Source organism: Podarcis liolepis (genome assembly GCF_965112155.1).
Source record: "Podarcis liolepis genome assembly, chromosome: 7".
Classification (NCBI taxonomy): domain Eukaryota; kingdom Metazoa; phylum Chordata; class Lepidosauria; order Squamata; family Lacertidae; genus Podarcis; species Podarcis liolepis.
In genome coordinates, this window is record NC_139561.1 from 74589766 (window position 1) to 74606257 (window position 16492).

At 43.5% G+C, this 16492-nt stretch overlaps 2 protein-coding genes across 3 annotated transcripts; one reads left to right on the plus strand and one right to left on the minus strand.

Annotated features, from left to right (window-relative positions):
- On the minus strand, positions 1-7227 carry LOC310710968 (sulfotransferase 2B1-like). 2 transcript variants are annotated; one of them, XM_083512357.1, is made up of 7 exons: positions 7061-7227; positions 5296-6171; positions 3643-3851; positions 2785-2911; positions 1819-1913; positions 1017-1197; positions 1-203 (listed from the first exon to the last, which is right to left on the minus strand). In XM_083512357.1, the coding sequence occupies exons 2-7, from the start codon at positions 5300-5302 to the stop codon at positions 94-96; spliced, it is 729 nt and encodes a 242-aa protein (XP_083368483.1). In that variant the 5' UTR covers positions 5303-6171; positions 7061-7227; the 3' UTR covers positions 1-93. The 2 variants fall into 2 exon arrangements, with proteins under 2 accessions (XP_083368483.1, XP_083368482.1); XM_083512356.1 differs by having other exon boundaries at positions 6023-6171; positions 7061-7226.
- Positions 7228-11386: 4159 nt separating this feature from the next.
- Positions 11387-13097, plus strand: LOC310710990 (cytochrome c oxidase subunit 6B1-like). The gene is made up of 3 exons (XM_083512416.1): positions 11387-11523; positions 12091-12191; positions 12869-13097. Exons 1-3 carry the CDS (start codon positions 11418-11420, stop codon positions 12920-12922), a joined length of 261 nt encoding a protein of 86 aa, XP_083368542.1. The 5' UTR covers positions 11387-11417; the 3' UTR covers positions 12923-13097.
- The last annotated feature ends 3395 nt before the right edge of the window (positions 13098-16492 follow it).

The following is a 16492-nucleotide window of genomic DNA, read 5'->3' on the forward strand; positions in this document are numbered from 1 at the left end:
TTTCTATTCAGAAATCTGTTTATTTAGCAGGACACACTTCAACCATGAGAGGCATAAGGATCAAAAATAGCAGGAGGAATAATCTGACATTCTTCAATCCCATGGAAATTTCATGCGCAGACCCTGCATATTCTCACGATAAACACGGTCAAAGTGTTCATTCTGTGCCACAGTCAGGTGGTTCTTCCAGTCCCCAGAGATACCTGGAACAACACAAGAGGGTGTGAAACCACTAGGTAACCACAAAAAGATCCACTAAAATTACTTCAGCTAAAATCAGGACCCCATTTCATCTTGCTCAGGACTTGCCCTTCCACTGGATGAAGCAAGGCAGCTGCCTCAGGTGGCTTTTTTTAGGAATAGCAGGACCTGCTCCCTGGCTGTTCTTCCCAGGCCCTCCCTCAACTGGTACCCCAGGAGTAGTCATGCTTCCTTGTTGATGGCCTAGACTTACTTAGCTGCATTTTCCTAAAGCTTCACAATTAAGAATGGGCAAATCTGTCAATTTTGGTTTCTCTCCTTTTCTCCTCCCCCCCCCCCAAATCTTAAATTCAGTTGTCCACATTATAAAATCCATTTGTAATTAAAAGAAAAAAATCCTTCCAAAATCTACCAGCATTTTAATGCAAATTTATCCTAATTACATATTTTTCACGCAAGAAACAGGTTGTTGTTGCTTTTGTTGCAAATATGTATGTTATTGTCAGTATATGCATTTATATGCCTACATTATGCTAGCAGTGACATTCTGTACCAATTACTTGTCTGGAATACAGCATTGAAAAATCCGGAGTAGTGTGAATTTCAAAGAATGGTTGTGTTTCAGTACAAGAAAGTGTCAGTTAAGTAGGTTCACTTAAGGTGAACTGAGTCAAATCCCCCCCCACACACCTCTTTTTTTCTCTCCTCCCCACCTCCCTCCCTCCCTCCCTCCCTCTCTCACACTCACATGCACACACAAAGGTTCTTCATAGCTTGCATAAGCCATGGCCTTGGTCTCTCATGTAAATTGTTACCTTTCCTCATGAGCTTTGCTTTTGTGTGATCAAAATAGATATCTGAAAATTGAGTATTATTGGACATCTTGTTGTCCTTCATCTTGTGGAAGGAGGCATTTTCCACCACAGAGTTGATTTGCTGACTGTTCAGCTCTTTACCAATAAAATGACAAATCCTCTTCACACTTCTTCGTAGGTCCTGCAGAGCGAAAAAGCAAATGACTGAATTCTCATATTGACACTGCCACAGGGAGATCTGTCCCTTGATAAGGAAGAACACAAAGGCAATTGTGTCCGTTTGCGGGGAGCACTTGGCAAAAATCATGCAAATGTTTGTCAACGGGTACCTCAAAGTCAGCACAGGAGTCAGCACTGAATTAGAAGACATTGAATTAAATACAGAATAGCATATTGTAGGGGAAGAAGTGATCTCTCCGGATACTTGTCAGTTTTATCACTGCTCCACAGTTAAAATCCTGGTCTTTTTGTCAAAGAGGGGAGATCCTTCTGGACCTGACTGCCCATTCTTACCACTTTAAATCTTTGTTTTATTAATGAAATTAAATTTAAAATTCCTTTACTTCTGCACTTATAACTAACCTGTCCCTCCCTGACGTGAAACGAGATAGGACGGCAACTTTATACTGAACTGTGAAATCAAGGTAACAAGAATGGCTGCAATCCTAACCCCACATTTGTACTTCTCTAACTCAGAGTCACCTTACCAATTGTACAAGACTTTTTTAAGAACAAAAAAAAAGACAAAATGATATGTCACGTGACACAAAGTTGGAGACATATCCTGGGGGCATAAATATACCTGCTGTAGTTCTTCGTAGGTGATGAAGAAGAAGTTGGATCTGTCCTTCATCTCCATCCAGTTTTTCACATGCTCAAACCAGGAACCAAAAGACACTTGAAGAGCAAAGTGGAATGTAAAGAGTTTTGAAGGAGAAAGGAAAGACATAGAGGATGCACCAGTCAGGAACCTAGAAAAGACCTTTATTCTTCACCTGATCAACAAGAACAGTAGCAGGGAACTTCCAACACCACCCAGATACAACAAGTCCCAATACCAGTTAGTGGCTGAGCTGTTTGATGATTCTGTTTACACTGGCAAGATATGTAATATCGTCTACAACACTGGAGTTGGGGATTGTTATGTACTGAGTTGAATAGGATCCAAACTGCAGCAGTCTGATTGGTCATAGAACAATAGGATCCAAATTGCAGCAGTCTGATTGGTCCTAGAACAATAGGATTCAGAATGCAGCAGTCTGATTGGTCCAAGAACAATGCAGCAGTATGATTGGTTGGCAGGAACCACCCAATCATGCTCCAGATATAAGTGAATCCACAACCTGATTGGCTTACAGTAGAATTCCAGAATTAACCAATCATGTGCAGCCCATTGTGTAAATAATGTATATAAAGCAGATACTTTGAGGGGACTTTCATTCATTCCTCCTCACCACTATGAGCTGAATAAAGAGCATGAAATCACTTTGCGACTCTGAGTATATTTCAGGGATTCACAATATCCTCTCCCTACATTTTGCAGCCATTCCAATTCCCCTTTTAATGACATTCATTACTTTTTAAAAGAAAATGAGGCGAGTACTGCGAGACCTTTTCCCATCCTACCCCCTCCCCACCTATCTCGCTGGGAATTGTACTTCTCTGATACAACAAAAGGAAATGAGAGGAAAGAGCAGGAAAGAGCCTTGATAACATAGTGAACAGTGAGGTAGAACAAATGAGAAAGGCTGGTTTCCCCTTTCCCTACCACTCCCACTCAGGAACTCCTCCATGTACTCTTCCAAAGTTCCAGGGTCCTCCACTGCTTTTAAGCCCTTGTTGAAATGATAGGATGAGATCATCACATCTTTGGGATTACGCGTGGTATAGATAACCTGGAAGAGAGGGAGGGGACATATTTAGGGAAGGCAACAGAAGCAGCCCTAACTAGAGACAGACCGAGGCACCTTAGGTGGGTCTCATGAAAAGGAAGCAAAGTCTTTGTTGTTTAATTTACTGTTATTGTTTGTTTATATTAATTAAATTTGTATGCCACCCTATACTCACAGGACAGGTGCTTGTAAGATTTGGTGCTTGATGCTTGTGGTTTTCTGATAAACCTCTTGCAGCATATCATCTTACTCCAGCATGGATTTGGGCAGGAGTTTTCTCACCACCTTTTTGGGTTAGATACTTGCCTTTCCTTACCTCTAAGCAACCTGTCCAAAATTTATGTGAATCCTACAGGATTAATAATTTCACAATAAACCCCCCCCCACACACACACCTTTTCACCAGACACAACTCAGTTGGAGACTAACCACCTTTCCCCAAAATTTTGAAAAATGTGGATGACTTCTCAAACAAGATTTTTCCAGGAACGGTGGGAGTTACTTAGGTGGAGGTTAAATGTAAAGTGAGAGGCAAAGTGGAATTTTCACCACAACCACAACATCTGGGGTGGGGATATATATAAGCCTTCTCTAACTAGCTGTGATCATGACAGAAGTTGCCCACGGTGATTTGGTCGTAGGTGAAGTGTTTGAAAGGCTGAGCATGTCATGTTGCTTAACAGATTGCCCAGGAGCCAAAAGCAGGGTTGACGTGTCAATTTCTACTCTCTTACCTTGGCCTTGGAGCGCAGGAAGGACTTGGGGAAAATGTGGAAAGGCAGGTGAGATGTCAGGAGCCTGGGTGTAGGAGATTTCAAGGCAACCTCTAGGCCTGGAACACTTTCAATCCAAGGTGCCCGTTCCCACACTGGTAAACTCTGAACCCAGGAGGGGTCCCCATCACGCCAGATTAAGCCCAGGATCTCCTGCATCCAATGGGTACCTAGAAGAAAGTCAGGTAGTCTTCCCAACCACTCTTGATTCTGCAATAAACACATTTATTTTATCTTGATCCCTCTCCCCTTTCATGTCATTTTGGACTCACAGCTGTCCATGGAGGTACAGGTCAATTCTGTGTCCAGGGCAGCTGTTTACCAGCTCCATCTGGTATGCAGGCTGAGACCCTACCTGCCTGTGGACTGTCTCACCAGAGTGGTGCATGCTCTGGTTATCTCTCGCTTGGACTGCTGCAATGCGCTCTATGTGGGGCTACCTTTGAAGGTGACCCAGAAACTACAACTAATCCAGAATGCTGCAACTAGACTGGTGACTGGGAGCAGCCGCCGAGACCATATAACACCAGTCTTAAAAGACCTACATTCGCTCCCAGTAAGTTCCCGAGCACAATTCAAAGTGTTGGTGCTGACCTTTAAAGCCCTAAATGGTCTCGATCCAGTATTCCTGAAGGAGAGTCTCCAACCCATCATTCTACCTGGACAATGAGGTCCAGCGCTGAGGGCCTTCTGGTGGTTCTCTCACTGTGAGAAGCCAAGTTACAGGGAACCAGGCAAAGGGCCTCCTTGGTAGTGGCATCCGCCCTGCGGAACGTCCTCCCACCAGATGTCAACGAGAACAACTACCACACTTTTAGAAGACATCTGAAGGCAGCCCTGTTTAGGGAAGTTTTTAATCTTTGATGGATTACTGTATTTTAGTATTTTGTTGGAAGCCGCCCAGAGTGGCTGGGGAAGCCCAGCCAGGGGCATAAATAATAGATTATCATTATTATTATCATTATCATTATTATTATTATTATGTTCAATAGCACTTGCCTGCCTCTTGCAAAATCAATTAAGAGGGTCATAAAAATTGGAATGAATTTCTGTGACCAGCAAGTTACTCAGCACCCTCCTACACAAGCAGGAATCCAAAAATTCATGACATGGTGAAACAAATTGAACCATTTTGATGACGGTGTAGCAGGTAAGGATGTCAGCAGTGTGACTAATCTATAACAGACATATCACTTAGCTTTCTATATAAAGAAACAACATTCAGAGATGAATATCCTGAAATACAATTGCTTTTGACATGAGCAAATCATTCGAGAAAACAGAAGTAATAAAAATGCTTGTTGCAGCTACAGCCCTGCAATTCCCTTCCCACCAAGCCCACCATGCAGCTGAGCCCCTCATGCCACACCACACCACAGCAGCATTGGTTTGCCCTCTGACCAAGCCACTTCCTGTCACATTAACTGTGCTAGGTTGGAAGCCAAGCAAATGATCAACTCACTCCTGTAGGAGGAAGACCCCTGGAACTACAGCTGATAAGCTTTATTCCAGTGATCCAGCTATTCCAGTACTGAGGACCCTGACAGGCAACAGATATTCCACAAGAGGCTACGATTGAGAGTTTAAGATTGAGCCTGAGATTCCTTAACTGACCTTCCATTTGAGGGCAAATGCCGCCTGATTCTGCATTTTGTGATAAGAACTTGTTCTGCTTAGTCAGGAATCCAGACAGCTTTGTACCTCAGTGGGTGGGGCAGGGGGCAGAGAGATGTGGGGAGAGAAAATGGGAGATAAAGGGATTGATTAAAGTTGGCTGTGAAAAAAGAAGTCCAGGGCGAATAGGGGACAGTGCAAACTAAACTGTAGTCCATTACCAGATTACTGGTCAGTTTTGGTTGGGTTATCTGATGGTTTCTGAAATTATCGCAAAAATTTGGGATGAGTTGGGACTCCTCCCCCCCCCCCCCCCAGCATCATTCTCTTAAGCAAGAGTGTATATTCCTGATTATTTTATAAATCAGCTACAGTAGAAATACAACATATATCGTGCAGGCTATCTGCTTAGGAGTCTGGCGTTTTAAATCACAAGTTTAAGGTGCATTTGTGCATGGTGTTGCTGCTGGAATGGAATGATACAAACAGCCTGTAGTCATAACAGGGCCATGATCATTGGTTTTAAATGAAACTATTTTATTTCTAAATTATCAAAAAAAAAAAAAAGTGTGCCTTAACATACAAAGCCTGTAGGAGATGTCAAGCATAAAAAGGGATGCAGGGAGAGATTTGCTATTTTATTGTTTAACATTTCTAAAATACGACATCATCATCTTTGAAACACCATTTACTCCAGCATTTAAAATTACCTAAGTGCACCACTAACCTGACTTGGGGTAAGTAACATTCACTATATCATCATCCAACATTTGGAATTCATTTTCAACATAGCGGAGCGTTTCCTCTGAGTAGAAGTCCACTACAGGCAAACTCATTCCCTTGTATGTGAAACAAGGCATGGTTGACACTAAAAAACTGTAAAGATAATACTATTTTTATTATTTATTGAATTTGTAAACCCCCCTTCATCCAAAGATCACAGTGCGGTTCCCAACACAAAAATAAAATCTGAGAATACAAAATGCGCAATAAAGCAAAAACAAAGCAATAACCCTCTCCCACAAACACATCATTATTATTCATTAAGATATATCTATCAAGATGTATGAGAGAGTGAGTTTTGATGGCATATCCTTAGGGACCTTCAAGTAGTCACTGTTTTGGGGCCGAATTGTGGACATAGCTGTGTCATCAACCACAATGATTCATATCTCTGGGACACATGGAAACAAACCCTAACAAATTCAGTCATTTGTAGACCTAATAGTGGGTTTTCAAATCCCATGAAATCAACAGGGCAAATTCCTCACACTATTTGCTTGCATAATTTGCTCAAATCATTTACTTCCATTCAAAAATAAGCCACGATCACATCACTAGGATTGGGACTTCTGTGCATAAACAGAGCAAAACTCGATTCAGACAATAAGGAGTGGGGTGTAGTAAAACAGCCACAACTGCCCAAAGCAGAACACTCTTCCCTCCACACGCCAAGTAAATGCCTGTGGAATCAACTCCCGCACCATGCTCATGGGATCAAGAATTTAAATGTCTATTTCCCCAAAGCCCCAAACGCAGCAAAAATCTGCATTAACTTATGGTCCTGTTACATTCCAAGAGCCTGAGAATTTGCATCAGGACCCCCAGAGAATAAGTGTAAAAAATGAGGGCTTTTATGAACTAAAGAGGTATACATTTGGCTCTATGGGACTTGGAGGTTCTGAGTAACCATAAACCTTTGAAACAACCCCCCTCCTTTTATAGCCCCCAACCCAACTTAGAATTCAGCTTGTACCATACTTACAACCACTGGCTGCTTCTGATCTTCCCTTCTTCTGGTCTCTTCCTTTCCCTTGCTCTGCCAGCAGTATGTCATGCGAGATGAACTTGCTGCTCAGGGTACTGTTTGATACACAGTTTCTGATTCACAACTTTTCATTCTGTCCTGTGAAACATTCCCAGATAAGCTTTCGTCTTAGCAAAGCAAACATAAGGGGGGGGGGGACCTAGGCCTTTGGCCGATTGAACATTATATGGCCTTTTAAATGTGTTTGTGGGAGGGGAAGTACAGTGGTGCCTTGCAAGACGAAAAGAATCCGTTCTGTGATTCTCTTCGTCTAGCGGTTTTTTTGTCTTGCGAAGCAAGCCCATTGAAGGATTAGCGGATTAGCACTATTAGCGCTATTAGCGGATCAGCTGATAAGCGGCTTAGCAGCTTAGAAAAAGGGGGGAAGGGGGGGAAAAACCAGCAGGAACTCGCAAGACATTGTCGTCTTGCGAAGCAAGCCCATAGGAAATTCGTTTTGCGAAGCACCTCCAAAACGGAAAACTCTTTCATCTAGCGAGTTTTCCGTCTTGCGAGGCATTCGTCTTGTGGGGCACCACTGTATTGGTTTGTTTCTGCTTTATGATGTGTTCTGTGTTCTCTTTTTGTATTTCTGTGCTGTGAAACACACACACACACCCCGGTGATATTCGGATGAAGGGCAATATATAAATTGAATGAAGAATAAAATATAAAGTTGTTACTGGACCAGTGTTGAAGTGTAACTGAGGTGTTAGAAGTGTAACTGTGTTCGACTGTTTTGGATTATGTGTGTTTAACGTCTTTGTTAACTTGTGTTATTTTCCAACTGGGAAGCTATTATTCTGTTGCTTGTTTCTACACGGTGGGGGATAGACAGGTGTCTTGTTCTTGAAGAGAGGTAGTGTTGTAAAGTTGGGGGGTTCCAGGCCAGCTTCTTGGTAATGGCCCTAAATACAGGTTGTTAGTTTAATAAAAGTTTTCTGCAGGAGGGCAGATGGGAAGACAAAAGCCAGAGTGCATGAGAGCTAGCTGGGCCAGAAGCAGGCAGAAGCCAGAGAGTGAGAGCCATGCTTGATTTCTGCTTGAATCAAAGGCTGCGTGTGATGGCCTGGGAATCTGATTCAGAGGCTGAACCGGAGGAATCCCAGCCTGCACAGGAGTCCCCGCCTCCAGGGCCGGCTGAGCCGGGGCAGGGCCTTGAATCTGAAGCGCCTGCACCTGTGCCGGTTCCTCAGGAGCAGACACCAGATGAATCCACTCTGGCTCCGGAGGTGGTTGAGGACCCATTGCCTACAGGTGCACCTCTCCCAGCCCTGTAAGGGGAAGGTGAGCCTCCCCCTGGGTCCAGTAACCCTCCAGCTTCTCCTGAGCTGCAGAGGCTCAGGTCAGAGAGGCGGAGGGAACTGGGTTCTCTCAGGAGGAGTGTTCGCCTTAAGGCCAGGAGAGGTGAGTCACCTGTGGGCCGGGACTGCCCCTGGCCTCAGAGAAGATAAAGGCCAGTCAGCCCGGTCCCAGGTTGCGGGAGCAATGTCGTTGGAAACCTGTTTCTGCTGGCACCCAGACCTGTTCTTCCAGAGTTCCCGACCTTGCCCGGCTCCTTGCTTTGGACCCTGCTTCGCCCTTGGTGGACAGTCTCCAGACCCTCGACCCAGGACCGGTCTCTGACCATGCCTCACAGTAACCTCCCCCTGGGACCAGCACACTGCGACTATGGTGCAATATGCACAATGATACTCATTTGTGCCTGTTGGATTACTGGGGGAGACAAAGTAAGATGAATTACTGCCTCAATATCATCTATCTGTGGGTGCTCCTTTTCTCAATAGATCATTACACACTTGCCAAATCTATTAGAAGGATCAAACACTTCATTGGTCTGATGCATCCATTAAGCAGAACACTCATTTTCTATACTTTTGCAAGCCAAGAAAAAAAAATTAAGCACTGCTATGCCATCCTGCAAAAAAGGTTTCTAAAATACTTCACGGCGCTGGCATAAATGAATCTGCCATAACGCAATTCGTTGCAAAACGTAGCAAGTCACAAAATGTTCCAGCCAGCTTTCAAACAATTGGAACAGAAGGCATTGGAACTGGAAATTTCCAAACAGTTGGAGGTAACTTTAGGGCCACCTAGCAACACTTTGAACTACAGTGGTACCTGAGGTTAAGTACTTAATTGGTTCCAGAAGTCCGTTCTTAACCTGAAGCGTTCTTAACCTGAAGCAGACTTTCCCATTGAAAGTAATGGAAAGTGGATTGATCCGTTCCAGACGATGAAAAACACCCCCTAAAACAGCAATTGAACATGAATTTTACTGTCTAATGAGACCATTGAGCCATAAAATGAAGGCAATAATCAATGTACTGTACTATAAAATAAATAAGACAGTATTTTAGATGGAAAAAAATTAACATTTTCTTTTTTCTTACGTACACTGATGATAGTCAGTTTGGATGGGGGGCTTTTATCCATTTCTGCAGTCACACAATCAATCAGTACCTGAACTGGGTTCCACACAGTCACAAAAACAAGTCACAAAAATGAAGTCACAAGCCACAGTCACAAAAGCGAAGTCACAAGTCAGTCCCATAAAATGAAGAACAAGTCACAGTCAAAAAACCGAAAACAAACAAACAAACCAAAACGCAAAAAAAATTTAGCAAAAACAAAACCTCCAAATCTTACTTCTGTGTTGTATGGGTGCTCGGGACTCAACAGATGGCAGACTCAACAGGAAGCCTCTGATTAGCAGCCAGGGACTCAATTAACAAACAAAACACACCAAAACAGGAGCCAGATGGTGAAAAGCGACCCCTAAAACAGTACTTTTACATGAATTTTACTATCTAACGAGGCCATTGATCCATAAAATGAAATCAATAAAACAGTACAAAATGAAAATGTGTTTTTTTTCTTACCTGTGCTGATGTTTGGATGGGGACTCAGGGTCCTCTTCCACAATCACAATCGGCTTGGCTCCCAGCATTCGCAGAGCCTCCGCAGGCCCCACGGATGTTGGGGCTTGGCTCCAGGCAGCGGCAAGGCCTCCTAGAGCTCGGAAAACTTACTTCCGGGTTACAATTGTTGGTAACCCGAAAAAAGGTAACTTGAAGCGTTCGTATCCCGAGGTACCACTGTATCAGCAATAGCAATAAAACCCACCAAACAATACCCCAAACCAAGAGTCTGTTCAGCAACCTCAGCTTGTGTAGCTGGAGTCAGCCAGGACCCGAGGCCAGGTGGAAAAAAACTAGCAGAGTAGGGAGCGGGTCTTCCAGGACTCGCAGCAGTGCAGGTGCGAATAAATTTTGCCCCTTCAGATGTTGCTGAACCACAACTCCCTTCAGCCCCAGCAAGCATCACCATTTGCCAGGGATGTAGTTCAACATCTGGAGGGCCAGAGGTTCCCTTATACCTGCTCTGCATACTATTACTCTCCTTCCAGCATGTCCACAGCAATGTTGGGACTTGAAGCAATATCTTTCTGGCCTCTTATCAGGCAGATATTGGGTGATGGGGTTTTAATGTTGTAGATTTGTTAGGGGGTGGTGTACAGAGATTGTTAAGTTGTGGGTGAACATATCAGACGACACAGCGATTCTTCAGACAGCTCTTGTTTATTCACAGGCCAGAACAGAACTGAACTGAAGGGTTCAGCCAACCTGCTTATATAGAGCTCCACTACCATGCAACTGTAGCAACTTTCTGTAACTATCCAGTCACTGAACGTCACTTTCAATCCCTTATTTGCATATGTGGACCTGAGTGAAAACTATCTACAGTATCCCCCTGCTGGCCCAGGGTGAGAACTTCAGTACATAACAGAGATAATACTGTGTTAATGTATTTCTTTGCTGCATGGATTGATAGGTATACATGTGTGTGTGTATGCGTGCTTGGTGGGCTGGGGTTAGAAAACTAACAGTGCAAGTAGATAAATAGGTACCACTGTGGCGGGAAGGTAAACGGCGTTTCTGTGCACTCTGGTTTCCATCACAGTGTTCCGTTGCACCAGAAGTCGTTTAGTCATGCTGGCCACATGACCTGGAAAGTTGTCTGTGGACAAACACTGGCTCCCTTGGCCTGAAAGCGAGATGAGCGCCCCAACCCCATAGTCACCATTGACTGGACTTACCTGTCCAGGGGTCCTTTACTTTTACCTTTTAAGCAGTGTTCTGCTCCCATGATCTGACTGTGCTGCCATCCAGTTGTTGGAATGCTCCTTGAAGATATAAATACATTTGGGACACATAATCCCTTAACATGGGATATGGCTTCTAAGTGTTACTGCTGTGAATCTTCTGGGTCTTTTCACATTGCTGATTTTATATATTCTTTCAGAGAAGAGAACATGTCTGAAACCATAAATGAAAAGCTGGAAAACTACCGAATGGCTCCGTTTGACAGCCGGTTCCCCAATCAAAACCAAACCTGGAACTGCTGGCAGAATTATCTTGGTGAGTATAATTTATTTGTGTGAATTTTTTGCATCCTTGGGTGAGTAATGAGAAACTAGGACTATTCATCATCTGACATCTGAGTTGCCAGAGAAGTATAAAAAATGTAGTTGTCCTATTGTACCATGTCTGAACTTCCAAACTGTTGACTTTCACTATTGCAGGCAAGGTCCATAGTGTACTGTGCAAGTCTTCCTAAAAGTTTCAGGCTGCAGCACTTCTAGATCTGTGCATAAAATGAGGCAGTAAGTGGAAAAAATAGGAAAATGCAACAGGTCAGACCATAATATTATCACTATAATATCCTTATTACGAGAATGTGCAAGTGTTATGTATTCTTTTTTGTAAGTTGATATGGGTAGTTTCTATAGTAGAGGAGGAAAGAAGGATTAAATAAGAATAAAATAAGCAGAGATAGGCTAAACTAATGTCTGACGCCACCTTGTGCAGAATACATCAAGAGAGTCTTGCAAACAGTTTGGGGTTTAAAAAGCTGTCTCCTGGGCTCTGTACTAGAGGAGCTACAGTGGTTGTCTTCATAAGTCTGAAACATTTCTCTCTCCACAGATTTCCACCGCTGTGAGAAAGCCATGAATGCCAAGGGAGGAGACCCTTATGTCTGCCAGTGGTACAAAAGAGTGTACACGTCCCTTTGCCCCGTTTCTTGGGTATGTGAATGGAACTGAACAGGGTTAAGGAATGTGAAAGAGAAATAGGTGTCAGGGTGGACTTGATGGTGGTGTTTGGCACATTTCAGTGCTCTGTTATTTGACTGGAGGGGAGGTTCTGTGGACCATGGGCTGTGTTGGGTGAAGCCTCAGAGATGCAATAGACAGGTGCTTAATGTATGCCAGAAAACTTCAATCTGCTCAAAATGATAACCACTAAAACCTATTATTTTGCATAAAATTAATAATGTGAGCCTGATGTGTTCCTATATTTTTAGCTGCATGTAGCAAAAGAACAAGGAGGATATGTATTGGTAAGTGATGGGTAATAAAAGAACATAACTGGAACTACTACTATTTTCATTGTTTTTCCTTGGGGACCTTTTCATGGACAAATTGCAAGGTCAAAATTTTATTAAATATGAGGATAAGCTAGATAGCTATGCAGGAAACATAAATATCACCTTGTGAACATTGCAACATTTTGCAGGCAACTCCCACAAAACCCACAAAAGAAGACTATTATAATCTATAGTTATGAGGATTAGAAATGTAATTTTCTACAAAGAAAGCTGCAGAATTCCATGGGCAGGAGGAGATCTGTAGTCTTAGTCACTTTGCCTCTGTACTAGCCCAGAAGATATGACTAATCAAAGAAGCTTATTGGTCTTTTGCAGGTCACTAGCTGGGATGAGCGCATAGAAGAGGGGACTTTTCCTGGCAAGATCTGATTGTCTTGCCCCTGCCAGTTGCTCCCTTTCTCATGACACTGCTGTGCTGCTGAGGTCCCCCCACCGAAATGCGGTGACTGAAGGATAGTCTGAAATAATGCTTTTTCTTGGTCATGCTGACTTGAGCGTCCAACATCATGTGAACAGTGCAAATTCTAATAAAAGGCATAAAAACCTGTGGCCATGGTTTGTGTTAAGATTGGCTGATTATGTGTGAATTTGTGGTATTGTTGTCAATGACTGGGGTGCTTCTTATAACGTGTAGGATACACGACTCACATAATTTTCCACAGCACCCCTCCTTGCTTTGCCATAAACCACCACCTCTCCACTTCCATTTGATAAGCAGTCTGGAATACTTTTGCATATTGAATTTCCTACTTGCTTGTTAGATTGGAGGCTGATCTGGCTACATCACAGTCAGCCTTCTCTTGCAGTTGGCCAGTTCCCACTTGGTGCTCATGATAAAAGAATGTTCCGCAGGTTGTTTGGATATGTTGTAATAAGTTACATGAGCAGATAATAAAAGTCCCTGAATTCTGTGCTCATGCAAGAGGCGGGAGCCTAGATAACACATTTTACAGAAGGGAGTTATTTTCCTGCTGGGCTTAAGGCCTGACTTCATCACTGCTGCTTTGGCACTGTAGCATAGGAGTCAACTCCTAGGGGCTGATGTCACTTCGGGCCCTCAGTAAAATATTTGATAGCCATTACCAATTAAATGGTGCATTTGTGCTGCATCCTGTGATCAATTACGTGGAGAGAGGCTTACCTGCTCCCCCCCATATTTTATTCAAGTTGGCATTCTTGCACTAAAGTGATATTTTTCGGACTTCCGGGTTGGTGCGACCAGCTAATGGCGGATTCCCTCCAAGCTCCGGAGGGAATCGGCTCGGTGGAGGAGGGGTCCTGCCGCGGCGGCGACGCGGGGACCCTTAGAAACCACAGGTGCGGATGCCTGTGGACCTGGTGACTCGGCGGGCACCATTTGCACCCCCTCCGACCCACAAAGAAGCCTTTTTAAAGGCTTCGGAGCGGGTGGCGGAGAGTGGCGTGGTGCTGTGAGTAGACCGCTTCTTCCACGGAGTGAAGCCGCAAGCCATGGCTGGAGAGCGCTGACTTCTTTCCTTGATCATTTGGACTTAAAATGTAACAACCCGTGAGTAATACGGAATTTGGAATTAAAAATTCTTTTTGATCGAATTCGGTACGACCAGGGGAGGTGCCAAAAGGAAGTCCGCCTCCCCCCCCCTTGCAGGCAATTTAAAGCAAGAATTAAACAACTAAGATCGAGAGACTGTCTTTCTCTCTTTGAGATAAAATTCTTAATTACACGATTTGGACTTATAAGTTTATTGCTGGAGGATTGGAACTGATTTTTAGAGTTGAAGTGTAACCCCCCCCCCCCCCGGATCCGGGAGTGACCCGTGAGGGAGCCTGCGAAGATATCTACAGAGTTTGACAGCTGTCAACTGAGCTGTCAAAGTCAGGAAATTCCGTTTTTTGTTACTTGTGTCGGTTACTTTTGTTACATTGGACTGTAAGCTTTTAAAATTAGAGTGGCAATAATAACAAAATAACCTGATTGTTGGAAAAAGAACACTTAGTAACCAAAATCCCTCTAGAGGGGATCTGGGACATTACAATGGCTCCAGATGGAAAATTACAAGCAGAGCTGGATAGGGTCTTTGAACTTCTGGGAAAGCTGCAAGAGCAGAGTCTTGTTATGGCTACGAATCTGACAACTTTGAATTTTAAAATAAACAACTCTGCTGAAGCGGTGGACTTGACTCATGAAGAATCTACAGCTGGGAAGCAAGATATATGTGCTGTTTTGGAGGAATGTGAAGGAGGAGCAGAAATGATGCAAGTGAAAAAGGACAACCAGAAGTCTCTAAGGTCAGAATACAAGGAAGATAAAGTTCGGATGTTGAAAACTTGGTTTGAAATCGAGAATGAAGAGTGGGGACTCTTCCCCATGGGGAGTCCGGAAGAATTATGGATTACAAATTTGACCAAGGTGAAAACTGGAACGTTTGGGACATTTGGGATATTTGGACTTGGAAAGAACAAGAAGCAGGATCTGGACTCTTCCTTTGAATATGGAGAACTGGCTGGAAAAAATATAGACCCTTTTGGGTCAAAGATGCTCCAAGATCGGATGATCAACATAAAGGACAGTCAACAAAACCGGCTGAAAGGGACTGAAAGAGACTTAAAGGCCTCGGATGTGATAGATCCAGGCTGAGAACTGCTAGATTGAAGGACAATTTTTTAGGGATCAAAACCGGGGGGGGGGGGAGCCTTAGAATCCAAAGGGTTACAAGTATATGCTCTTATTTGTTAAGATTTTTTGTAAGTATTTTAATAATTGGGAATTTCGTGAAAGGGAATGTGGATCGATCTTAGAAAAAGGGGTTGATGTTGGGTATTAAAATGAATTATAGAAGTTTGAAATTGGCTAACTAAGATGATCTAAGTAAAATATTAATAAGGGATTAATTTGGGTACAAAGAACTTGCTGGGCTAAACTTTTAATGGGGATGCAAGAAGGGGAGGTGGGGGAAGTCCGGGAAAGTGGTTAAGAAAATAAGATTTTAAAATTATATGTGTTATTTGGGTGTAATGTTGATATGTATGTTTATGTTTTTGTGTGTTTGTTTTAAAAAATGAGAAAATCCTAATAAAAACTTATTAAAAAAAACAACTAAGGTGATATTTTTCTCACACTGTGAAAAGCCCTTCACCTGGACAAAAGGAAAACATTAGGTAGTTGACTGCTAGGAAGCAAGCCCTACTCAGGGTGATTCAGATTGCTGTGTAAATATCTGTAGGGCTGCATTGTAAAGTGACAGACCTATGTACATTTACTATTGAACTCTGTGGATTTTGCTTCTGAATAAACACACAAGGTAAGAATGAAAGCCTTGGCCTTCAGGGCTGATTGCAGCCCTCCACACCTCTCTTATCTGGCCCTTGGGATTCCTCTGGCCATTCCCCCTTTCCCTAGGCTGCATCTTTCACCATCACTGAGCTTCCTCTGTGTGCTTCTGCCTGGCTGTGAGGTGCTCTTTCACTCTGATAATGCCTCTTGCTTCCCTGGATGGAGAGGTGAATAAAAAAATTACAGGGCAATCCTGTACAGTACAGGGCAACATGCAGAGTTTCTCAATAGAGCTGAGTGGGATGTGCTGGAACAGCAACACAGGTGGGGTGCCCTTAGGGAGGAGGAAGATCATCCGTTGTAAGAGATGAGCCCCTGGAGAAATACGATGCACAGAAGTAGGGCAGTCGGGAGCCATGCTGTGTCGCTGGAGCTGCAAAATTGATTGCATGCTCTCACCCCAGACACCACTTCTGGGCCTGAGGAGCTAGGGCATCAGTTGCTGACCTCAGAACACACCAAAGTGGCTGTGAAAGATCCATCACTCTCCAGAAGTGGAAGAGACAGGAAGAGATGGACTTGAAGGAGTGATTTTCCATCATTGACCTTACCACTTCAGATCCAAGGAAACTGGTCGTACAAGAGTATGCTGATAACCCACTTCCTACCTTCCAAGGAAATGATCA